At 35.3% G+C, this 26968-nt stretch overlaps 1 protein-coding gene across 7 annotated transcripts in view; it reads left to right on the top strand.

Annotated features, from left to right (window-relative positions):
- The window catches only part of FAM13A (family with sequence similarity 13 member A), a 342559-nt gene that overhangs the window by 133670 nt on the left and 181921 nt on the right, over positions 1 to 26968 (top strand). For all 7 annotated transcript variants that reach the window (XM_072810208.1, XM_072810206.1, XM_072810209.1 and 4 more), the window contains one exon: positions 4642 to 4795. In XM_072810208.1, the coding sequence (XP_072666309.1) occupies positions 4642 to 4795 (154 nt within the window). The remainder of the gene's footprint in view (positions 1 to 4641; positions 4796 to 26968) is intronic.

Genomic DNA, 26968 nt, shown 5'->3' with positions numbered 1-26968 from the left:
TTTTTTTACATTTTTCACATATCTGTATTTTTTTATTTAGATAAAATTGACATTGTTAGTTTTAGGTGTACAACACGATCATCAGTATGTGTGTATGTTGTAAAATGGTGACCATAGTAAGTCTAAGTTAATATCACTACACATACTTAAAAGCTTTTTTTCTTGTAATGAGAACTTTTAAGATTTTCTATTAGTAACTTTCAAATATACAATACAGTATTATTAACTATAGTCATTATACTGTATGTTACATCCTCAGAAAATTTATTTAATAACTCGGAGTTTGTACCTTTAAACTACCTTCACTCACTTTGCTCATCCTTCACCCTTTATCTCTGGCAACCAGCAATTTGTTCCCTGTAGCTATCAGTTCAGGGGTTTTTTTTTGTTTGTTTGCTTGCTTGCTTGCTTGCTTTCTTTCTTTCTTTCTTTTTTTCTTTCTTTCTCTCTCTCTCTCTCTCTTTCTTTCTTTCTTATTCATTCATTCATTCATTCATTCATTCATGAGAAGCACAGAGAGGCAGAGACATAGGCAGAGGGAAAAAGCAGGTTCCCTGGCAGGAGCCTGATGTGGGACTCGATCCCAGGACTACAGGATCATGACCTGAGCCAAAGGCAAACATTCAACCACTGAGCCACCCAGGTGCCCTATCTGTTAAGTTTTTTTGTTTTGTTTTGTTTTTGTTGATTGTTTGTTTTAGATTACACATATACATGAGATTTTATGTTATTTTTCTTTCTCTCACTTATTTCATTTGGCATTCAAGGTCATCCATGTTGTTACAAAGTGCAGGATTTTCTTCCTTTTCATGGCTGAATAATATTCCTGTGTGTGTATATCCCACATCTTCTTTATTTATCCTTGATAGACATTTAGGTCTTAACCCATTTTGAGTTTATTTTTCTGTATGCTGTAAGAAAGTCATCCAGATTCATTCTTTTTCATGTTGCTGTCCATTTTTCGTAACACCATTTGTTGAGGAGACTGTCTTTTCCCCATTTGGATATTCTTTACTGTTTTGTCAAAGATTAATTGACTGTGTAATCGGGTTCATTTCTGGGTTTACTATTCTGGCCCATTCATCTATGTGTCTGTTTTTTATGCCAATACCATACTATTTTGATTACTACAACTTTGTAATATAACTTGAAGTATGGAATTGCTTCGCTTTTCTTTTTTCAATGTTGCTTTGGCTATTTGGGGTTGTCTGTGGTTCCATACAAATTTTAGGATTGTTTTTTCTAGTTCTGTGAAAAATGCTATTGCATTTTGTTAGGTATTGCATTAAATGTGCAGATTGTTTGGGAAATTATATACATTTTAACAATATTCTCCCAATCCATGACATGGAACATCTTTCCTTTTCTTTGTGTCCTCTTCAGTCTGTTTCATCAGTGTTTATAGTTTTCAAAGTACAGGTCATTCACCTCTTTGGTTAGGTTTATACCTGGGTATCTTATTATTTTGGGTGCAATTATAAATGGGATTGTTTTCTTAGTTCCTGCTGTTTCATTATTGGCGTATAGAAATGCAACAGATCTCTATGCATTGATATGTCCTGTGACTTTACTGAATTCGTCTATCAGTTCTAGCAGTTTTTTGGTGGAATCTTTTGGGTTTTCTTTATATAGTATAATGTTATCTGCAAATAGTGAAAGTTTTACTTCTTTCTTATCAATTTACATGCATTTTATATCTTTTTGTTGTCTGATTGGTATGGCTAGGACTTCCAGTACTATGTTGAATAAAAGTGGTGAAAGTGAACTTCCTTGTCTTGTTCCTGACCTTGAGGAAACGCTTTCAATGAGGATGATGTTTGCATTGGGTTTTTCAGAAGTCTCTCTTTTTTCTTTTTTAATGTAATCTACACCCCCACCGTGGAGCTTTACCATGATCCTGAGATCAAGCATTGCATGCTTCACTGACTGAGCCAGCCAAGCACCACATTCAAAAGTACTATGAGTTTTCATATATGGACTTTATTATGTTTTTTAATTATGTTGCATTATGTTCCCTGCTTTGTTGAGGGTTTTTGTCATGAATGGGTATTGTACCTTGTCAAATGCTTTTCTACATCTATTGAAAGTACCATATGGTTCTTATCCTATCTCATATTGATGTGTTGTATCAAACTGATTGATTTGTGAATATCAAACCACCCTTGAAACCCAGGAATAATCCCACTAAGTCAAAAAGAATTTTTTTTTTAATGTATTGTTGGGTTTGGTTTGCTAGTATTTTGTTGAGGATTTTTGCATCTATGTTCATGAGAGAGATAAGCTTGTAGTTCTCTTTTTTTATGGTGTCTTTATCTGGCTCAAGGTTATGCTGGCCTCATAAAATGAATTTGGAAGTTTTCCTTCCTTTCTGTTTTTTGGAATAGTTTGAGAAGATAGGTATTAACTGTTCTTTAAATATTAGGTAGAATTTTCCTGTGAATCTCTATGGTCCTGAGCTTTTATTTGTTGGGAATTTTTTGATTACTATTTCAATTTCTTTTATGGTAATCAGTTCAAATTTTTATTTCTTCTTCAGTTTTGGTAAGTTGTAGGTTTCTAGGAATTTATCCATTTTTTCCCAGGTTTTCTTATTTGTTAGCATATACTTTTTCATAATATCGCTAACAATCATTTGTATTTCTGTGGTATCAGTTATTTCTCCACTTTAATTTGTGATTTTTGTGAGCTCTCTCTTTCTTTCTTTCTCTTTCTTTCTTTCTTTCTTTCTTTCTTTCTTTCTTTCTTTCTTTCTTTCTTTCTCTCTCTCTCTCTCCCTCCCTCCCTCCCTCCCTCCCTCCCTCCCTGCCTCTCTCTTTCTTTTTTGGATAGTTTTGGCTAGAGTTTTATCAATTCTGTTGATCATTTCAAAGATCCTTGTTTCATTGATCTGTTATATTGGGTTTTTAAAGTTTCTATTTCATTTATTTCTGCTCTAATCTTTATTATTTCCTTTCTTCTGCTGGTTTTAGGTGTTGTTTGTTGTTCTTTTTTAACACCTTTAGGTGTAAGACTAGGTTGTTTGAGATTTTGCTTGCTTGTTGAGATAGGCCTATATTGCTATAAACTTCCCGCTTTGAATAATTTTGTTGCATCCCAAAGATTTTGAACAATTGCATTTTTATTTTCACTTACTTTTTAATTTCTTTTATTTCCTGATTGACGTAATGGCAGTTTGATATCCAGTTTGGCAAATGTTGGGAATCTCTTGACTAGGTTTCAAGTTCTGGAAATATTTCTCCATGGTTTTCAACTTCACCCTCTTGTGTTTTTGGTTCTGCTCATTCATCATTCTTAATGAAAGGCAGCACATTTTTGCAGCTTACGTAATATTTATATTATAGGAATTTTATGGATTCAAGTCTTATATTCAAATCTTTAATCCATTTTAAGTTGATTTTGTGTATGGTGTGAGGTATGAGTTCCAGTTTAATTCTTTTGCGTATAGCTATTCAGTCTTCTCAACATCATTTATTAAAGAGACTGTCTTTCCCCCATGTTGTGTTCTTGGCTTCTTTGCCATAGATTAATTGACCATAAGAGTGAGATTATTTCTAGACTCAACACACAGAGAAGGCCATGTGAAGATGGAGCAGAGTTTTAAGATGCTGGCCTTGATTGAAAATTGAAGCAATAGTCACAGCCAAGGAATGTTACCAGTTAGTGCACTCTGCTGGCCTCCAGAACTGTAAAAGAATAAATTTCTGTTGTTTTAAGCAACAGCTGGTGATAATTTGTTATAGTAGCCACAGGAAACTAATCTAGATGGATACTAACATCTCAGTGTGGCTTTTTTAATATTCTCACTGGTTATTCAATGAGGTTAAAGATCTTTGCACTAAAGATTATTGATGTTCAACTATATTGATGTTTTCTTCTATGAGTTTTTCAGCTCTTGTCCTTTGTCTTTTTTAATTTTCTTCCTTATTGACTAGTAGGAATTCTTTGCGTAGTCTAACTGCCAATCCTGTCAATTGTCCATGTTACTGAAGAGATACTCATGTCTAATCTATAGCTTGTGTTTCTACCTTATTTATGGTGTCTTCTGCATTCAGAAGATCTTTTTCACATTTTTTTTCATTATGGAAATTTTTTTAACTTACCCAAAAGAAGAGAGAGTAGTACATAGTATAATAAATCTTCCATTTACACATCACTCAGCTTTAACAGTAATCAGTATTTTTTTTCTGGAAATATTTAAATTTTTCTTTAAGTTTTGTACTTTTTGTGCATTATCTAAGAAGACCTTCAATAAAGATTGTGTTGCTATTATTTCTGTGGCGAACATTCTATAGTTTCTGTCAGTCTTTCTTTTTGTTATAACATTTGATTTTTAACACTTTTGTTCTTATATATTACCTTATGCATAGCAATTTCTAATACATACAAAGCATTATGACACCCATGCTGATCTATACCTCCTTCCTGAACAACATGTCCTTTTCATATTCATCACAAGCTATTGAACAGAATTTGTGCCGGCAACATCGTACGTCACCATAGAGCTTGTTGAAAATTGTGTGTGTCCTTATAGGAAGGCTGATCAGTCATATAGGAGATGTCAAAATGTATTCCTGAGTCAGCTGTGCTGGCATTGTTTGTTTTTACAAAATAATTCATGTCATTTCTCCCCCTTATTTCTAGTGTGCCACCTGGGCTTGAAGGCATGAAAGAACAAGACATCTGCAACAAGATAATGGCTAAATTACTAGAAAATTATAATACTCTGTTTGAAGTAGAGCATACAGAAAATGATAACCAGAGATATGAAAACCTGGCTAGGCTTATCATAGTAAAAGTAAGTAACTTTGGCATTTAATCTTCAGTATTATATTTTGAATGGAAGATATTTTATTTAAATCATTCTTTACCATAAAAATGTCATGGATATAGAGTATTATTCCTGTGCTTGTTGAATTCTGTTTATGAACATGTTCTCTGTATCAAGTATTTAACTGATCTATATTCTTCTAAGATTGGAGGATAGTTGTGAATTGATGTTTCCTTGTTGCTGTTAAAATCATCTCAAAATCACTTACCTAGCCCACTGCTCTGGTCGATTTCTATAGAAACCTGGTGTTACAGCAAGGATATGTGCTTATGGCTGTGTTCAGGAGTGCTTGCTTACTGAGTAGATTGCAAATTCCCGAGGATAATATCATTGTGTCTTTTTTTCTCTCTTGTGTCTGGGATACTTTCAAGTTCAACCTCAGGTTTTAAGTCCCACATATGTAGTTCCTGGCAACTATCATCAGTAAAGGATAATATTTTTATAAGCTATAAAGGAATCCTTGATAATATGATCTCTACCTTTTATTTTAATTGGCTGATAATTTATATAACATATCCTTTACACATTAGGGAAATACATGTAGGTCTCTAAAAAGAGTCTGAGGATAAACCAAATCAAATCTTCCAGGGAAGGCATTTTATTTCTTTCTCCTTTATATTGAGGCAAATCATGATGGAATAGATATGAGAGGTTCCCTTAGGTTTCCTGAGACTTAACACATTTACAGACTGCAGTATACTCATTGATTTGTATGGCAATGAATGATAAAACCTAAGCACTTGGTTTGGTCACTGAAGAGGCATTTTCATCTCTTCTTCCAGTTAAGATCATGACTTTGAAGAAGAAATAAAAGGTAATGAGTATCAACTAGCACCCTTCCAAAAATCAAAAGAAGACCAAAATCTAGGTTTTCTTAGCCAGGGCTTATGTTGTTAATACAACAGACTCCCTATAAGGAATATAGTACATCTGAGACGAATGCATTTATCTGGAATCTTGCCAAACTGATAAAGAGAACTCTAAACTAGAATTTGAGGTAAGGGAAGAATAATGCACAGATAGAATGATAAAATGAGATGAAAGTATAACTTAAATTGGAGACAATACAGTAGCTGAGAAAATGTGTCAGTGATTCACAAGAGGAAATATGGGGAAAAATACATCAGTTTTGCTACCAAAAAATTAAAAACAATTTTTTAATAGAAAAAAATCTATCTTAAATTTGTTCCTTTGATTCCTATAGTACTTTGCAAAGGTCTCTATTTAAAATATTAAAAAGTAATTGACTTTGTTTCAGCTGTATCTCTGATCAATACTTTTAAACACTTCTATTTTTTAATTAAAGCTAATAAGATAAGCCTAAAATATAATGAAAATAGAAAAATATGATCTAGGCCAGACAAACTTGCTGAGATACAGGTATTAATGAGAATATGCCAAGAGAAGGTTATATGCTATGCAAATAAAATAATACTTGGTGAGATATATGGAAGGAGTCCGTGCTTGGAAATCATTGAGCTACTAGGTTTAAGTCTGGTGGAGAACTTAGCATGAGCATACAAGATAAAACACACAAACTAATAGTACTATGGGAGTCAAATACTGTTATCTTGGGTAGATAAAGAATATGACTGCTACTGTCCTAATGCAAGTTTCAGATCTGGCCTAGAGGTAGATAAAGATCATGGTTGGAAACTACATTTCTATACTGTGGAAGCATCATTCTACTAAAGCAAAATATTTGGTGCATTCTTTACTGATCTTGCTAATAGTCTCATCTCAGATGTAGATTATGCTACAAGGGAATGATGCTCTGGATGTAGTAAGGATGAAATGGAGGCTACAAAAATTATTTTAATGGAATACGCCGGTGCCATTTTAGGGTCCATAAAAGTAAAGAACATACTAGCCACAGGTAGGTATGTAAACTTGGATATTGTTTAGAAAGCATATCTTTTTAATTCCTTAAAATCATAGAAATATTAGATACAAACCAAAAAGGAAGGTAATTAGAAAGGAAATGGGAGGATCACAATGAAATCAATGACATAGTGAAAAATTGGAAAAATGGAAGGGAACTGAAAAAAACAAGTTCTTATTCTGATCATTCGCATGAGCTCAGCTTTTAGAAGGATGTATACAAGAAACCAGCACAAAACAAGAGATAAGTATGCATGAATAACAGACATATAAATTATGCTGAGAATAAGCTTAAGCTCATGGAAACTACTGTATATCTATAACTACTATATATCTAATTACTTTCTATATCTCAGTATAGAAAAGGGCTTTTAAGGGGAAGAAGTACTAAATGTATCCACTGACATACCTCAGTATACCCCAATGTAGGGAATAAAGCCATAAAAGATTGAATGAAACTTCTCACAATATCCTCATGGACTGTATGGAGATTAGGGGTTCAGACAAATCTAAGTTTAGTTTCATTTGGACCAGGATGAAGGACTTTGATTGTGGATTGGCATTTACTTCAGGGCAGGTCTCTACATCTGTTTGTGTTATTTTCAGTATTTTAATCATTGACTTAAATGAGTATATACTTAGCACATTTGCAAGTGAAATATTGGATGGCTGAATATATAGACCAAACAGAATGGTGTGTGTATGTCTGTGTGTGTGTGTGTGTGTGTGTGTGTGTGCAGCCATTTTCCTCTTCTTCCTTGCTTCAAACAAAAAAACACACCTTATCTGGGCTTGCAGCGAAGTGCCAAGGTCAGATGGGTCCCTTCCACAGCTCTAAGGGATGGATGAATCACAATACTACCATCCTTTTTAGTTATACATATGTATCAAACTGCCTCGAGGTCACTCGTACCTGCATGCCCCATGGATTATCTCATCAATTTTTCTTGTCCTTTAAGATCTAATGCTCCACTTGTCTTAATGAATGGCCCACCCATCCGCACAATTGCTCCAGGTTGGTATCCAACAATCACTAAAACCTGTTATTTCTGCCTAAATATCTCTCCAATCTCTTCTCTCTCACTACTACTTCCTCATAGCCTCTCCAGGCAAGAAAATTCTACACATGGCTTATTATCACAATCATGTGATGACCTAGCCCTAGAGTCAGAAACTCATCATGATAAAGGACAGTTGGAAGGCAGGCAGCGGGAAGGGAGCCCTGCCCAAAGAAGAAATCACGTTTAAAGGATTTTACACCACCCTGGAAGGAGCCCTCCACTTTTTCCCACATGATAGATAGGCAACAAAAACCTGATTGAATAACAGGTGCAGGGAGGGTTAATTGATTAAAATAGCCTGCTAAAAAGCCCAAAAAACCCCCATACTTGGAAACTCCTGTGGCAACTCTCTCAAGTCCCTCCTTCTTTGGGAACCTTATTTCATTCAATAAACCTTGCTTTGCTGCCCATTGCTCAGCCTGGTCTACCTCTTCATTCTTCCAAGTGGCATGACCAAGAACTGCAGGCGCCGATGGAGGAAAAAAAATCCTGCAACAATTGTAGGGCCCCAAAACCTGCATTTTAAAAGGCATCCTTTGTAATTTTAATGATCATCCAGATTTGAGGACTGAGTAATCTGAGACTATTACAATAGCCTTCTTATTTGTTTTCCTGACTTTGGTCTAATCCTGGACTCCCACTTCCCTCTTCTGCCTGAGTTATTCTTCATTATGCAGATTCAAACATGACACTTCCCATCTCAGAATTCTTCAGTGAGTTTTCTTCACCTATCCCTATATTATAAAATCCAAATCTTAGCAAGACAAACAAGAGTTTGCATAATTTGAACCCACTTCACTTATTCATATTTCCTTCTCACCACTCCTTCCCATACATTTGATACAGTAAGCAATCTTTGATATGATCATAGAAGCAATGTCATTTTAGGCCTCATGTTTGTCAAGCTATAGAACTCAATGCCTGGCATTGAAAATTCCCTGAATTCAGTAGATGGACTCTATTCATTTTACTGAAAATAATGTCCCTGATCACAATTTGTACATAATATGAAAGCAATGTTAATGAGTATTTTCAAAATAATTGAATAAATTTGAAAACATGATAGTTCACAGAGTATTTCATGTCTGCCTTATTTTAAGATAAAATACTAGATACTTCTAAAGAACAGTTCCAGAAAAAGCAATGAAAATAGAGTAAGAATGCCTATATTTGTAACCTGACTACTCAGCAATATGACTGGGTAATTTTTAATATCTGTTTCCCTTTCCTGTTATTTAAGATTGCAAATATTCTATAGATTTATTGTGGGATTCAAACCATTAATGCTTGTGAAAGTATTTTAAAGCCAGTTAAATAGTTTAGAAATATAAAGTATTAAATTGGGGCAAGGGTGATAATACAGGATGAAGAGTAATTGATGAAGACATTGGCTTACTTTGAAATGATCTGGTCCAGGATACTTCAGTAGATATATTTATCAATAAGCTTAGGGCACAGAGTTTAAAACTCTAATCTAGAATAACACAAAATGGGTTAGAATTTCAGTTTGTGTGACCCTGGGCAAATTATTCAATTTCTCCTTCAACCTTAGTTTCCTCATCTGTAAAATAGATGAAAACTATCACTAATTAATTTAGCTGTTTTTTTTGTTATGATTAAATGAATAAAAGTAGCAAATTTTCAATAAATTATAGCTTGAAAAGAAATCATTAGTTTCATATCACTTTTATGATATTATCTTACTTCTCTCTACCTGAAAGGGTATCAGTCTTGATAATGGAAGGAAAACAGAGTCAAATGCATAAAAATAAAGTTGACAATCAGATATATTACTCATGACAGAAGAGTCACTGCTTCTAGACATTTCTTACTATTAATTCACTATTATATGTTTTTTATTATGACTATATTAAGTATCCTTGTCTTTGGAAAGACAAGAATTGAATATGATTGTACTTTCAATGGATGGAAAAATGTGATTTTAGTATTTAAGCATCTATTCAGATATGTTTTTTGAAAAGGAGTTTTTTTTTTAGGTGGAAGTTTTATGAAAGAGTGGAATATTTAAGTGGCTTTATGAAAAATGAGATTTCAACACGTTGTTGGGGAGAGGAAGTGAACAGGGAAACAGAAAATCTTCCAGGAGAAGAATATGTTTTACATTATGTATTCTTTGTGTAGTGTGATCAGACATTTCTGACCAGACCAAAGGAAGTAGCACAAGAGCTACATACCAGAGGAAACCAGTATACAGTTTAACTAGGGAGTTAATAATTACAAGAATGGGAGAATGATGAAAGGTTTTAAAAAGAAGATGGATTTAATTTAAGCTACACTTTAGATTTTTACTATCCTTTTTTGGTGCAAGCAGGAAGTTGGTGTGGCTCTTCAGTGAAATCTTTTTGTAATAAGCTCTCAGGGGAGTAGCCTAATGTCTATTTCTACTCAGTTAACTGTGGCCAGTGCTGCAAAATTAATCATAGCTTGTACAATGCATTCATCAGCCTCATTTCCAGACAGGCCTCTACTGGGGGCCAAGGCAAAAATTAAGAAAAAAGATTCATCTATAAGACTCTTCCTTTGAGTCCACTTTCGTATTCTCTGGGGGTGAACTAAGTTCCCTTTAAGGTTTTTGCAGATTCTGCAATGATTTGGGCATATCCACTAGATCTCATTACTTTAATCAAAGGAATTTTGGATAGACCTCTTTGGAGTATGACATTTGGAGAAATCTATAGTCTCCTGAAGGTCTAAGAATGTACATGTTGGCTCCTGGCATTTTAATACACATTCTGCTGCATTTGGCATGTAGTCTTCATGGTTGGTTCTTTATGGTTATGGCCATTTTTTGCTTAAGGTGCAACTTTCTTTTCTCTTTTTCATTATTTTTGGTGTTAGTAGGCTTCAAGGAAGGAACATAATAGAAGCATCTTTATTTTGCCAAACTGGAAAGTCAAATCTGTATTTCTAAATAACTAGGTTAGGAGAAACTTATCTTTCAAGTGACATCTAACAGCTGTAGCATAATTTCTGTAGCTTCAGAACAATTCTAGATTCTCTCTTCCTAAGAGGATCTAAATCCAAGACTTAGTAAAGTATTTCCCTCATATTTACTCAGGAATTACTTTAAACATCTGGATATTTACATACACAAAATTTGGTGGCTTAAATATGGTTTAAATAATCCACCTTGTAATCTAAGCTGAATTTATTAAATCTAAATAATTACTAAGTGCCTGCTATTTGCAAAGCATTATTCTAGGCACAACAAATACATCAGTAAGCAATTGACCAAAGTCTCTGCCTTTATGAAGCTTATATTCTAATGAAGATACAATAAATAATAGTCAATAAATAATTAAGAAACTAGCATGTCAGATGGTGATAGATTCTGTGGAGAAAAAAAAGGAAAGGGAGAAGTAATGGTAAGATAGGAAAATGTCATTTACTCATTTAAATAGGATGTCAAATGCTTCATTGATGTGGGGACATTTGAGCAGAGACTTGAAGGAAGGAGCAAGAAGAAAGAAGAACATTCCATACAAGAGGAGAAGAGGAGTACAAAGTCCTGAGTTGGGAGCATACTTGTCTGTTTGAGCAGAGCTGAGAAGGCTAGTATGGTTGAATTACATTGAGCAAGGGAAAAAGGTAAAGAAATGAGGCAATAAGACACCAGATCATCGATGCTCTAAAAAGTCCTGGTAAACATTTTGACTTTCATTCTAAAAGTATTTTATTAGATAGTATTGAACAAAAGAGTGCCATGACATGACTTATAAATTAAAAGGATTACTGTAATTACTAGACAGAGAATAGATGAGAGAGATAGACAGTAGCAGAGAGACCCACTGGGAGCTAATCACAATAGCCTGGTTAAGAAATGATGGTGGCTTGGGCCAGGGTAATGGGTAGTGAAAATGATGGAAAGAGCTGTGACAAATGGGTTAGGTTATGAAAGAACACAGTGGGAAGTACTAGAGACACCAGTTAGGTTAGAGAGTATTTTAGTTGGGAGCAGGCAGGCTAGAAGAGTGGTGGAGTGTGAACAGAGTAGATATTTATATTAGTAATTTTGGTGGTGGAGCAGTCTGGAGTGATAAGATTTAGGTTGTGTTCATGAGAATAAGTGAAGTGGAGAAGCAAAAGTCATTGGAAGAAGATGGCTAAAGGTGATGAATAAAGATATTGATGGTTTGTTCTAAATGGCCCTGAATTTACCCAGGAGGATAGCAGATACTGAGGTAGACAGAAGGATTGTGAGCCTGGTCTGCTTAGTATATACATATTATTTACATTTTTTGTGTATAAATTACATTTATATGTATTTAATAGGGCTATTGAGCTCCATATATAATACATAGAATAAAGTGATTAATATGTTCAATATCAATATAGAGTTAGCTAGATGAGTATCACTGTATTCCAAATAAACATCCTGTGAGACTGTCTTTATTAGTATCACTATTGCCCGTTATAGCTTTAGGAATTTCTTTGATATTGGCTTCAGTACATATGTCATTCATGTGTCCTGTTGGACGTTGTCATCATTGGACTAGGAAATCCTTGTCCTTTAAAGCTACATTTGATAATGGAGTATAATCACTAATCATTTTGAGCCACAGCAGATCACTAAGTAGTGATTAAATATTAACTTTTGTGTTTAAAATTGAAACTGGCTATAAAAAAATTATGCTGATATTCCTTTGTGACTCATAAGCAAACTCAAAATAGTTTAAAACTGTCCTGAGCAAAAAAAAAAAAAAAAAGTCCTGAGCAAAAGCAAAATATTAGTGATTCATAGTGACTAGTTTGAGGGAAGTGCTCACTTATCAGTGTGTGGTATGGCAAGTTTGATTACAAAGTTCAGTCTTGTTCCTGTAGAGTTTATCACATAAACTGATAGATCACATAAACTTCCTAAATTATTTTCCATGTGTTTTTTATGCTGAAGAACACTGCATGTGTATTTTTATTTTCCATGTAGGGCTACAGGCTAAACAAATTAATTTCAACAACCGTTCTTTTTTTTTTGTATTTAATACCAACTCTGTGCAAAACTCTGGACTAAGGACTAGACCTCTTCAGAAAATAAACAAGACCTGTCTGTCCCTAAAGGAACTTACAGTCAATAACAAACACAAAATCAGTGCAAGGGCAAAGGGGCAAAAGGAAGGAGGCTTTATGCTAGGTATTATATTAACTTCTTCTACATATTATCTCATTTATTTCTTACAGTAGCCCTGTGAAGTAGATGGACTTAATTCTACTTTGAACATGAGCAAGTCTAAAGAGTACATTATTCAGGGTCAAGAGCAATTAATGACAGAGTTGGGTTTTTAAACTCACAGTACTGATATCAGGCCAAGTCTTAGTTTAAGTTGGAGTATCAGTGCCATGAACATTTATACATTTATTCATTCAATATGTATTATAGTAATTTAGTGTCAGGGAAGCTTTCTGTTCTGATTCTAGTCCTGTATTTGTTCACTACCCCTAACCTATTCTATAGCCCCTCAAGAACATTCCAAACTGGGTAGCAGTGGAGTTATAAGAAATAAAAAGTGTTTGATGCTTTGTGATTTTGGCTGTGTTATCTTTCTGTGCGGGTGAACTTACATAGTGAAAGTGACTAACTTGTACTCCTCAAAATGTTACCATTTTGGGCACCTGGGAACTCGGAGTTAGCAATAAATTAAAATACATTTGCTCATTTCTGCAGATCAAACCTTTCTTTGGACAGAGAGCTGTATATTTTTAGATTGACTCTGAATTTGAAGGCTAAAAAATAGTAAGTGATGTTTAAGAAACAGATAAAATTGAATAATAGAATGTATGACTCAAATAGGCACTTTCTAGTAGTGGCATCTGATTAGATTATCAATGTAAAGTATTAAGTAATAAAAGTAGTAGTAGAAGTTACTGCTTAACTTTGGGTTATTGTGGCTCCAATTTTTAGATCATAGTCATATATTTACAATTCAGATTTCTGTTAATTTCTTTTCCCCAGACAATTTGTTTTGTAGACTGTTTACAGATAAACACAAGTCTACTCGGGAATCATTGGAATAAATTAGATATATCTGCCAGGTGTTAATTTCCTGCTTTCTTATTATGAAGAATACTTAAGACAGACTAAATTACTTTGCTTATGAAAACATCATTATACTCTGCAACCTTTAAACTACTTACAGTGAGATGGCAATGTTTTGGAACCGACACCTCAGAAGTTGCACATTTTATTTTTATTTACATGTTTATTTGAGAGAGAGGCAGGCAGAGAGAGTGAGTTTTTTTTTTTTTTAAAGATTTTATTTATTTATTCATGAGAGACAGAGAGGCAGAGGCATAGACATAGGCAGAGGGAAAAGCAGGCTCCTCATAGGGAGCCCGATGTAGGACTCAATCCTAGAACCCTAGGATCACGCCCTGGGTCAAAGACAGACGCTCAACCACTGAGCCACCCAAGCATCCCAAGAGGGAGAATATTAAGCAAGCTCCACACCCAGCATGGAGCCTGAACTGGATCTCATGACCCTGAGATCATGACCTGAGCTGAAATCAAGAGTCAGGTGCCTAACCAACTGAGCCACCCACACAACCCAGATTTAAAATCATTGTATTGTGTGTATTTGGCAAGTAGGGACCCTCCGTAAATGGCAAGTGAATATTTGCAGATTTTCAAGAGATCACTTGAATTTCCTTTAGTACTGAATTTCTGCTATTTTCTTCATTTGGTCTCCTAGGGATAGAAATTACATTTCTGTGAGCCAGGAGTGCCTAGAAAGGAATATCCCTCCAGGGCAGTCCTTAACCAATAATGAATAGCATGGGAGGTATAAATTCCCAGATCCTTTACTCCTTGGTTGAAATAATTCTATTGTGTGTGTTAAAAAGTGTTTCCCAGGGCTTTCCCCTAAATTTGAGCCTCAAAACTACTGTAAAGCTCTATTAGCTTCATAATGGCACCCTTACTAGCTACCTTATTCCCTCTATTATCACCCATTTCCCTGCTGAACCACTCAAATAAACTACTTGCCCTCAATCCTTGTTGTGGGGTTTAGTCTTGGTCAGGTGGGGTTTAGTCTTGGTCAGGTGGGTAGGAGTCCAACCTACAACATCTCAAATTTTACAAAAATGAGGCCTTCACTTATCCTCCAGGTGCAGTTAATCCCCATCTCCTCTGTTAGCATAGGGTACTTTCTTTCTCCTTAATATTAGAACAAGTCTCGGGGCACCTGGGTAGCTCAGTCTGTTGAGTGTTTGTCTTTGGCTCAGGTTGTGATCTCAGGGTTGAGCCCTTGAGCCCTGTATCAGGCTCCCTGCTCAGTGGAGAATCTGCTGGAGATTCTCTCTCTCACTGTCCCTCCCTCCCTCCCAATGTCCTTCCCCTCCCCCTATCCCGGCTTGTGCTTGCTCTCTCTCTCCCTCTCCCTCCCTCTCTCTCTCTCTCTCTCTCTCTCTCAAATAAATAAATTGAAAAATCTTAAAAAAAAAAAAAAAAAGCCAAGTCTTACAGTTTGCCTTGAGTGAATTGCTGTTTTCTCTTGTATTGTAAGTTCGTATTGTATTATAAGTTCTTCAAGGGTCAGAACGATCTCTCTTATTTAGTTATCCTTCTGCTTTTCTCTAAAAGTGGTAGAGTAACTTGCATTCTTATGTGTTACAAAACACTTCTTCTAGTTACTTATATTTACTCAAAAAAGTCTTTTGAATTGCATCATGTACACCTAAGTAAAAGCTAACTCAAATTTATTCTAGAAAAGTCATGTAACTATTCTGGGAATTAGTATTGGTTCACATTTCTAGAGTACAGAATAAAAATTTGCTTAATAGAATGCCATCTAACTGATTTGCCAGATTCATCAATTCTCTGCATTTGCTTTTAAAGCATACTAACTGCTGTCCATGGCAACTCTGAAGGCTTGTGGCTAATTAGCTATTCTCTTGCATACTCTGTTCATTACCAGTTTTACTTTGTGCTAACCAAGACTTATTTGTCCTTTTCCAAAACTATTCATGCCAGTCTATTGTTTGTGGTACCTATATAATTTAATTAGGCAAATGCAATGTTAATGCAACACTATAATTATTTGTAGGAAAATAGTGTCAAAGTGATTAATACAAGCTTATTTAACAGATTGTGAAATCATGGGGGCTTACTACAATCCAAGGTTATTTCTCACTCCACATGCAGTGAGTTGAGCAACTCTCCTCCATTTTGTCCAGACCATCTTCCAAAGTTGTGTCAGCAGGAAAAGAAGGAGTTGAGAATAATATAGAATAGTCTTATGACTACACATGGAAGTGGCTTAACATACTTCTTACATTTCTTTTAGCAGATTTAGTTTTATTGCTTCCAACCTAATTGTAAGGGAGGCTAGAAATGTAGTCTTTCTAGTGCATAAGGAGGGGACATCGAGGACACAAAGAGATGGTATTGTGTACCTAAAGAATTGTTTCTGTTGTAAAAAATAAGTTGAAAAATTGGAGAGACTCGATAAGGTTAAAGGCTTTATATTTTTACTCCAAATAAGTGATACATTATGATTATGGTTTATACAAGGAAGAAGGTGTGGAATTCCAAGCTCTTGGACATTCTCAAAGAAATGCCCACACCAAAAAACTGGAAAATAAATGAACATTGAAGACTTTTAAAGTAAATAAAATACTGTATTATTTGTACATATCATTTTTAAGTATTCCTGTTTTAGTTTACTTTTGGGGTTACCTAACCTGCAACTTTTCCTTATTTAAGTAGATAGGAAGAGGTCTTCTATAGAGCCATTATTTTATACAGGTAATAGTTGGCATCTGGAGATAGACTGCTTAGTTTCAAATTCCATTTCTGCCACTTACTGGGTAAGTGACCTTAGACAAGCTACTTTTACTTTCCATACCTCAGTTTCTGTATATAAGAAATTTAGATAGCAGAAGTATATATTTTGTAGGGTTATTTTGAGGGTCAAATGAATAAATGTATATTAAGCACTTAGAAAAATGCCATACATGTAGTAAGCACTATATAGGTGATAGCCAGTATTATATTTTGATTGTCATCATCATCATTATTTTAAGGTTTGATTCCACAGTTTTCTGCTGAGTGACCACACTGTATGTGACACTATGAATAAATACTTGTATGACTTAAAGTGTTTTGATTGAAAACAACACAAAAAAAGCAACTGTGGCTAAAATCAGACTAGAAAAAGTAAAAGAATTGTTTGAAAGTACATGGGGTAATTCACACAATAGAAAGTAAAGCTGAGCACATGAGCAAGATGGCAGTGTAGGGGCCCTGGCCCTGGTTTGCCCACAAAAATGATGATTCGACTACTAATGGATGAAAATAACTTGGAAAGCTTCCAGGTATAGGAGAGAAGCTCCATCAACCAAGTAAAGCACAAAACCCAAGAACGGCCACATAAATAAGTGTAAGAAGCTGTTTACCTGTGTCAGCTTATTCCATGGACCACAGCCATCTCTGGCACACTTTACTTTCCTATAGTTAGAGTTTGCTTCTTTTTAAATTGTGTATCCCTTAATAAATTATCTTTTAACTTTTATTTTAGGATAAGAAGTAATTTACATATCACTTTTATAATGTAACATTCTGCATTTGTCTATATTTTTACTTTTCCAATGAAATTTATACTTCTACTTTGTTTACCGTGGTTTGGTTTGGTTTTAGTGTTGTTGTTTTTTTTTTAAGATTTTATTAGAAGGACAATGTGTGGGTAAGTAGAGGTACGAGCAGAGAGAGAGGGGGGAAAAACACTGTAAGTCATAAAATCTCTAAGAGAAAGTCATATGATAATGATAAAATGGTCAGTTCAACAGGAAAATTTAACAATTCTAAATACCAAACATTAGAGGACCTAAATATATCAAGCAAATACTTAGGGACCTAAAGAGAGAAAATGACAGCAATACAATAACACTAGAAGATTTCAATCCCACTTTTAATAATGGAATATCCAGACAAAAATTAATAAACAGCTGACTTAAAGAACATTATAGACCAAATATACCAATCAGACATTTTCAGGAGATTCAATCCAACAACAGAAGAATATGCATTCTTCTTAAGTGCACACAGAACATTCTCCTGGATAGATCATATCTTAGATGACACTACAAATCTTAGCAAATTTAAGATTGAAATCATCCCAGGTATCTTTTCAGCTTCAGTTGAATGAAGCTAGGAATCCATAGCAGTAAGAAAGTGGGAGAATTTACAAATAATTGGAAACTAAACAATACACTCTTGAACAGCACTGGGCCACAGAGGAAATCAAAAGAGAATTTACAAATTCTCTTTTATTTGTCTTAAGACAAATAAAAACAAAAACACAACTTACCAAAACTTATAAAATGCTACAAAAAATGAAGTAGGAACATTAAGATCTCAGGAGAGAAGTTTATTGCGATAAATGCTTACATTAGAAAACAAATTTCTCAAACATCCTAACTTTATAATCAAGGAACTGGGAAAAGAAGAAAAATACAGTAAGCCCAAAATTACCAGAAGAAAGGAAATAATAAAGATTAGATCACAAATAACGGAAAACAAAAACTAAGTTTTGTGTGAAAAGGAAAGAAATTCAACAAACCCTTAACTAGACTAAGTAATTTTTTTTGGACAGCAAAAAGCACAGACGACAAAAGCAAAAATGAATGAGACTACATCAAACTAAAACACAAACTTTGAGGGCACCTGGATGGCTCAGTGCGAGTCTGCCTTTGATTCAGGGCATGATCCCAGGGTCCTGAGATTGAGTCCCCACAGGGAGTCTGCTTCTCCCTCTGCCTGTGTCTCTGCGTTTCTTTGTCTCTCATGAATAAATAAAATCTTTGAAAATAAAAAAAATAAACTTTGTAATATTCTGCACAAGGGAAACCATCAACAAAATGAAGAGGCAGCCTACAGAATGGGAGAGAATATCTGCAAACCATATGTTCAATAAGAGGTTACTGTAAAATCTCATAATTCAATAGCAAAAAAAAAAAGAAAGAAAAATTAAGACAAAGGGCCCTAATAGACATTTTTCCAAAGAAAACACAAATGGCCAACAGGTACATGAAAAAGTGCTCAACATCAGTAATCATCAAGGAAATGCAAATCAAAATCACAAGATATTATCTCACATCTGTTAGAATGGCTATTATCAAAAAGATGAGATGAAAAATGTACATGAGGGTGTGGAAATAAAGGGAATCCTTGTACTATGTTGATGGAAATGTAGATTGGTTTAGCCATTATGGAAAATGATGTACAGGTTCATCAATAAATAAAAATAGAACTACCATATGATCCAGCAATCCTGCTTCTAGGTACATATCCAAGGAAATGAAATCAGTGTCCCAAAGGGATATCTGCACTCCTATATTGATTGTAGCATTATTCACAATAGCCAAGAATGGGAAATATGTAAATGCCCATTGACAGATGAATGGATAAATAAAATATGATGTATGTATCTACAATGGAATATTGTTCAGTCATAAAAAAAAAAAGAAAGAAAGAAATCCTCTCATTTGTGACAACATGGATGAACCTGGAGGACTTTATGCTACTTGAAGTAAGCCAGCCATACAAAGGTAAATACTGTATGATCTTACTTATATGTGGAAATCTTAAAAAGTTGAACTCCTGGAAGCTGAGAATAGATTGGTGGTTGACAGTAGTTGGTAGGGGGGACATGCAGAAGTGTGGTTAAGGGGTACAGAGTTTCAGGTTTTGCAAGATAAATTCTGGAAATCTAATATACAACAATGTGAAGTTGGTCAGAGACACTCTGAAACACTGTAATCAGTAGGAGAAGAAGGGTAATGTCCTTTAAACTGTCTTCCCTTAAAGAAGGGAAAATGAATGCTAGATATGCAAAACAATGGTAATCCCCTTTGGTGCTATAAGGGGCAGAAAAGATTGAAATGCCCTGTACATGTTAAGGTCAGGGATGAGGGATGGGACAAGCATATAAGTAACTGGCACAAGCAACAAGTGATCCAGGTTATAATGTATGTGTGGAGCAGATAAGATGAAAAGAGTGGGCTGAAGGGCTTTGGATGGTAGAAATAAGAGTTTAAATTTGTTCTGGTAGATGGAAGGAACTAAAACTTGTCAGGACAGAAATGACTTACATTGGAGTTCTAAATTAGAAAATTTGACATCCATGGATTGGATAAACTGACGAACAGAAGAATCAGATGAGATTGTTTTTGTTTGATCAGTCTGTTCATTCAACAAGCATTTATTGCATGCCAGCTATGCAGCCAGAAAGAATTCTATGGGCTGAAGAAAAAGCAGCGAATTAAAAAATAATAATAATAATCTCTGCTCTTATGGAGTTTGCCTTTAGGCCAGGGTAAACAGTACACAAGAGGAAACGAATATGCCATTTGATGATAGATTCTGCAAGAAAATTAAACCATGATAAGAACTTGACATTAATGGTATATGAAAGAAGAGGGAAGTTCAGAGCACTCTTTTATACAGAAAAGTGAAGAAGGAAGGTCCCTCTGAGCTAGCATTTGAACAGAGATCAAACGATGTGGTGGAGCAAGCCATGGAAATTTCTGGGGCAAGAGAGCAATCCAGGCAGATGGAACAGCAAGTGAAAAGGCCCTGAGTCTCACACTTGCTGGCTTGCCTATGATGGTAGATCACTATTCAGACCCCTCTGTATAGCAATGAAAAATAGAACTTCTACAAATCAAGACTATGAACGAAGAAAGCATGGTGGGCTAGATTATCAAAGAAAAGCACAGATATTAAGACTAGGTCTGAAATCACAACAGTAACATACAGATATTAAACCAATAAATACTATGGTAAAAATAAAGCAGTTGTTAGTACCTGGTGGAAGTTGTTTCTGATGAGAGCTTTTCCAAGGAGATGACAGAGGAGCTACAGAAAACTCTATATTAGATTGTAATATTAAGACCTAGTGTCCAAACACTAATGCTTAATGATGTATAAAATGATCTTTGATTTAACCAATTTTTGTTACAATTCCATGCTCATTCCTGTTTTAAGTTGAAATGACTTGCCATTTTCCATAAAGCAAATTTTAATATACATAAAAGACAAATAAGATTATACCTGTGAATACCAAATACTGTAGATGCAGTTTACAAAGTAAATGTATTAAGTTCAAAATCTATCCAGACTTTGACTACTTCCCACTTCCTCTAGTTTATTTCCCTGATCCAAGCCAGAGAATCAGATTTCTTCCCAAATTTATACATAGTAAAGGTCTAGAAAGTAGAAAGTGCTATTTTCTTATTCAATTTGTTCTGTTTATTTATGTAAAGGTAATACCCTTTTGCTTTTGAGTTTTAAGAAAACATCTTTTTATTTTTACAAATTAAGATTCATTTTGCAGATAGAGATAAATCACAGAGAAGAGTTTTATGGCATTGTAAACAGTGATCTGTAATCTGCCAGTCACATTAGTTGGATTCTAGTTATGTGCAAAGTAGCACTGTTCTGTATGCTCTTTCCAGTAGGAGGCCTCAGGCACAGGGTATTACCTCAACTTGTGATCATATTAACATTGCTGTCTAAACCTGTAATCATATCAGTATTGTTCTCTGTCATCTGCTCTCCTTGTCACTGAATCTAACCAGATCACTTGTTATAGGTTGGACCCAAACACACCAAATGCAGCTTTCTGACAGCTACCTCCCTATCATAATAGCTTATTTTCAGCCTACCTTAACCCATCATTATATTATCAGGTAACATATTATTATCTGATCCCTAATACCATAGAAGTCCACCACATTTCTTTAATGGTTGGAAATTAATACTAATGGGATGGGAGATATAGGAGTCGACATTGTTACATTTATTCACTTGACAAGTACATATTAAATACTAACTAGATGTTGAGAATATATCGATCAAATCCTTGCCCTCATGAACCTCAAAGTCTACTGGGGGTGATAGACAAAAATAAATAAAATTGTTAATTACAAATTTGAGTAAGTATTGCAATTAGAAAGCAGGTTAATTAGAGAAGAGCATTGTAAGGGGTAGCCACTTAAGATAGAATTATTAAAGATCTCTCTGAGGAGGTGACAGAGGAGCCGAAGGATAAGAATGCAGCAACATGCTAAAAAAAAAATATATATATATATATGTATATATATATATATATATATTTTAAATAGTGGAAAGGCATTCCAGAAAGAGAAAACATAAAGGGTGAATACTTGAAGGTAGGAAGGGACTTGGGAGTATTTGAAGAATAGAAAAGAAGGTTAATATGGCTGAGGCATAGTGAGGGAGAGGGCAAATAGTATGAGATGAGGTTGGAGACGTAGGAAGAGCTGGATCAGGGCTGTGCTTAGCAAAGAGTTTAGATTTTAGTCCAGGAACAATGATAAGACCTTGATAGAGGAGTGACATCATCCCATTTACATATACAAACTTGTAGAAGACATGATGATTGAAATAATTTAGGTGACCAATGATGGTTATGACGGGGTGGCTTTGTACATCCAATTGCTTAAATCCAGGTTTATTTTGGAGATAGCACTGACTGCACTTGATCATCAGTTTGATGTGGGAGAAATGGGAAAGGGATGAATTAAGGTAGATTAAGATGTTGGTTTGAGCAACTGGGTGCCATCTACTACTTAAGGGAACACTCAAGGGCTGACAGATGGTTTTTTGCTGATAAAGTCTAAGCTTAGGTTTGGACATACTAATTTAGAAGCTTATTAAACAGCCAAGTAGAGTTTTCAAGTAGGCAGTTAGATAAAAGTGATGCGAACTCAGGAGAAACATCAAAGACAAATGGAATTTGGGAGTCATTACTGTATTGTTTGATTTAAAAGCCATGAATGTGGTTGAGATCATTGTATCATTTGGGAAAGGAGGTCTAGTCTATATCAACTCCTGAGTTATTCCAACTTCATTCATTTATTCAACATGTATTTATTGAGCTCCAACTATACTAGGCACTTTTCGATGGCATTGTAGTCACAGTAGTTAGTAAAGGAAACCAATTATTTGCTTTCATAGAACTTCTATATAGTTAATGATACAGAAAACAAACTGATAAGCAATAGATATGTAACTTTATTGTATAGAGAAGCAGCAATGAAGGAGACTACATAGAGTTGATCAGTGAGATAGGAATTTTTTTTTTCCCTACCAGTGATGTCCTGGCAGCTAATGGAAGGGAGCAGTTCAAGAATGTTACCTGGACCAGATGTTGCTAAGAACCTGAGTAAGATGGAAACTAAGCTGGGATTGTTTCCTTGCTTTCTGCAGAATAATGACAAGAAACAAAACAGAACAGATTTGAGGGCTTTGAAAATAAAGTAGAGATAGGGAATGATAACAGCTGTTTTGAAGGAAGTTGCTATAAAGGAAAGCCAAGAAATAGACCATAACTAGCAGAAGAAATGAGATTAAGGAAGTATTGTTTTAAAAACAAACCAAAAAGATACAATTCCAGACCATGCATGTGATTAATGGGTGCGATCCCATTAAGAGAGGGAATGAGAGGATAATTGAGGGAGTGAAATCCTTGAGAAAATAAGAGGAGATAAGATCCCTGGGGATGCATGGAGGGAATGGCTGATAGGATCAGCATCTTATCTTTCACTGTAACTGGAGGGAAGGCAGAAAGGATGGAATGTTTGCAGACAGGTTTATAAATTTGATGGTGGTGCAGTGTCATCTATTCCAGTGCTTCTGTTTTCTCAATGAGCTATGAAGTGAGAATGGAAGGAAAGGAATTTGAGAAAAGAGAAGACATGAAATGTCATGTTGGAGGTATAAAGTCAAGTTACTAAAGTATAGCAGAATTGCCGTGCTTTAGAGAGGACTCACTCAAGATTTATGGTGAAAAATTTAACATGAAACAGTCAACAGTTCAATACTTTTTGACAAACAGTCAAAAAGTTCGATACTTTTTCCCCAATCACTTTCATTTGCTTAATTCCCAGCACAAAGAAGGCATATAGCTGGATTCGTCCAAGGTTGCACTTTTTTGAGATGAATACAATGATTAAAAACAGGATGAAGAAAATTAAGTGTATTAGCGAAGAAATGAAGAATCATGAAATGTAAGCTGATTAAGGAGAGAATTGAAGACAGGAAGAATGCCCGGGACATTGTGAAAGGTTAGGAAAGGGATATTACTCATTCATTTGGTTTACCCATTCACTTCAACAATTAAGCCCCTACTAGGTGCCAAACCTAGTTCTAGACCCTGTGGATCTATTCATGAGCAAGACTGACCCCATCCTCTCACAGAGTAGGGTGAGATGGACAAAGAATTAGACCAAGTATTTTCTTTTAACTTTTTTTCTAAATGGTTGATCCACAATGTTAGTTTCAAGCATACAACATAGTGATTCGACATGTTTATACACTATGCTGTGCTCACAAGTGTAGCTACTGTGTGTCCCCATATTACAGTATCATTGACTATATTCCTTATGATGGATGAGCCTTTTATTCCCATTTATTCCATAACTACAAGCCTGTTATCTCCCATGTCCCTTCCCCTACTTTGCCCAACCACACATCCTCTCCCCTCTGGCAACCATCAGTTTTAAAATCAGTAAGTATTAAAGTCAGATTTTGCTGATGGCTATGAAGAAATACAGAGTAGAGAGAAAGAGAGCATTAAGTAGAAGGAGAGAGCAGTGGCGATTTAGATAAGGTGTTCCAGGAAGGGAATCCTCTTTAGTGAAATTGAAGAAAGACCTAGATGAAACGAGCAAATAAACCTGTGAATAACTGTGGGAGTAGTGTGCTTTGCTGAAGAAATATTGAGTGCTTTACCGTTTTTTAATGTCATCAGTAATTGAATAGTAAGGCCAACAAAGCTGTGATAAAGTAGTTTTTCCATCCCTATTATATTTTTAAATGGTGTTTTCAGAATACCAAAGTGACACAGCTGGTTTAAGCAATTGGTTGTTGCACAAATGTCATTAAAGTGAGCAATCAATTCAGTTAAGTCTCATTTAAGCAGATGAAATGTTTAGATATAAATATACCCTGTAATCAGGTCTGCTGTGTTTATCATTACCTTCTCCAATGACTAGTGTTGGAATGTCACACATGATAGGGTTCAGTTAATATTTGTTGAGTGAACTTTTATGCCCACATACACTTTAATACTTAAAAACACAAATCATTCCCCCTTCAAACCTTTTCAAAGATGTTCTAAGGGAGAAGTTCAAACAAACCCACGGTCTCTTTCTTTGCTCTGGGAGTGTGAGGGTTTAAATGACTTTAAAAAAAAATAGATATTATTCACATCCCATAAGATAAACCTGTTTAAAATATACAATTTATTGGTTTTTAGAATGTTCACAAAGTTGTGCAACCATTACCTAACTCCAGAACATTTTTATCACCCTAAAAAGAAACCTGTCATAGACTGGACCCATTAGGAATCCCTCCCCTCCTTCTAGCCCCTAGCAACCACTAATCTACACTCTGTCCCTATTTGCCTTATTCCAGACATTTTATATGTGGAATCACACAATATATGTCTTCTTATGTTTGGCTTTTTTTACTTAGCTTTCAAGGCTTTCAGACTTTATCTATAGTATCCATACTTGAGTCTTCTATAGCTAAGTAATATTCCATTGTGTGGTTATACAATATTTTCTTTATCCATTCATCCTTTGATAGACATTTGGGTTGTTTCCATATTTGGCTATTATAAATAATGCTGCTATGAGTATTTATCTATAAGTTTTTGTGGACCTTTGTTTTTAATTCTCTTGGGTCTATACCTACCAGTGTAAATGGCTTTTTAAAGGCATTGCTGTAAACAAGTTTTATCTTAAAAATATTTCTCACTTATTTCCAGTTACTTATTTAAGCCTTTAACGGAACTTACTAATTTTTCTCCAGAAATCTGAGTTACATTAGCCCTACAGGAAATGTTCCCTGTATGGCTCTGGTGCCCCCGGGCTCACTGCCCACTGCATGAGTGGATGCCAGACTTCAGCAGCAGTCTTGTGGGGCATTGGGAATGCAACTCTGAACAGGTGGTGGTTCACCTTTTTGTCAACCAATATTGCTTCTCCTTGAAAGAATCATAAAATCTTGAAATTTAAGACCTAGGAACGTTTCTTGGAGCTCATCTAATCCAGTGCCTTTGTTTTACAAATCTTAAAGCCAAGGGACATCCAAAAGGTTAAAATATTTACCTGAGTTCTTATAGCTGGTTGTGAGAGAACCAAGATGGGAAGTCAGATCTCTTGACTGCCACTTCAATGCTCCTGACTACTAAATTTTACTTTGTTGTCTGAATTGAAAGTCATAAAATGAAAAATAAACATAATTCATCTAAGTGGTATTTTCAAAGTATTTATTTATGAATTAATTAATGAGTGAGACACACCGAGGCAGAGGGAGAAGCAGGCTCCTTGCGTGGATCCTGTTGCAGAATTCGATCCCAGGACCCCAGGACCATGACCTGGGCCAAAGGTAGATGCTCAACCACTGAGCTACCCAGGTGTCCTTAAGTGGCATTTTCAAATCAAAGTTTACAGAAAATGTTTTGTAGGGAAAACTTAGCTATCAGCTTTGTACTTGTTAATTCACAGGGACAGGGTGGGGGAGATAAGAGTAATAAAGAAACACTCCTTTTAGCCTATGCTTAAGGAAGAAGGAATTGCAGGCATTTGTAAACACTCAGACAATCATAAACAAAGGTCAGTAATTCCTATTAGCTTTCCTTAAGAGTCAGCCTTTTTCTTCTCATCACATTCTACCTTTTACATACCAGTCGTTTCAAAAGGGGGTATAAAGATTAAACATAATTATATTATCCAAATGTAATCAAATTACGCAATAGATTATGCAGTTAATCACTTGGATCTCCTAAATGTCATGCTGGATATAGTTTATCCCTCTCACAGTGAGTCAGAAATGGGAATGGGTTCATTCACTATTTCCAGTAAGCAGCTTACCGCCAGCAGGTGTTGTGACTTGTGGGAAAGGGTAGGACTGGAATGCATGCTTATTTGGAGAGCTCAGAAATGTACCCTTGGGTCCTTGCATAGAGCTGTACGTGAGGCCACAGGCAGCTGAGAGTGTTGGCAGTACCACAGCTACCCCCAGCTTAGAGGAGGCTCTTGATCCCCTCTGAGTCTGGGAATATTGCTCCCTAGCAGCACAAAGCTGGGAACAGGTGCCACATATAGCCCTATGGTCCAGGCACGGGTCTCAGCTCTGCCACTCTCTGTGTGATCT

The sequence above is a fragment of the Canis lupus genome, chromosome 33 (assembly GCF_048164855.1).
Source record: "Canis lupus baileyi chromosome 33, mCanLup2.hap1, whole genome shotgun sequence".
Lineage (NCBI taxonomy): Eukaryota > Metazoa > Chordata > Mammalia > Carnivora > Canidae > Canis > Canis lupus.
Note: the sequence above shows the minus strand (reverse complement) of the source record. Positions and strands in the feature narration are given on the sequence as shown.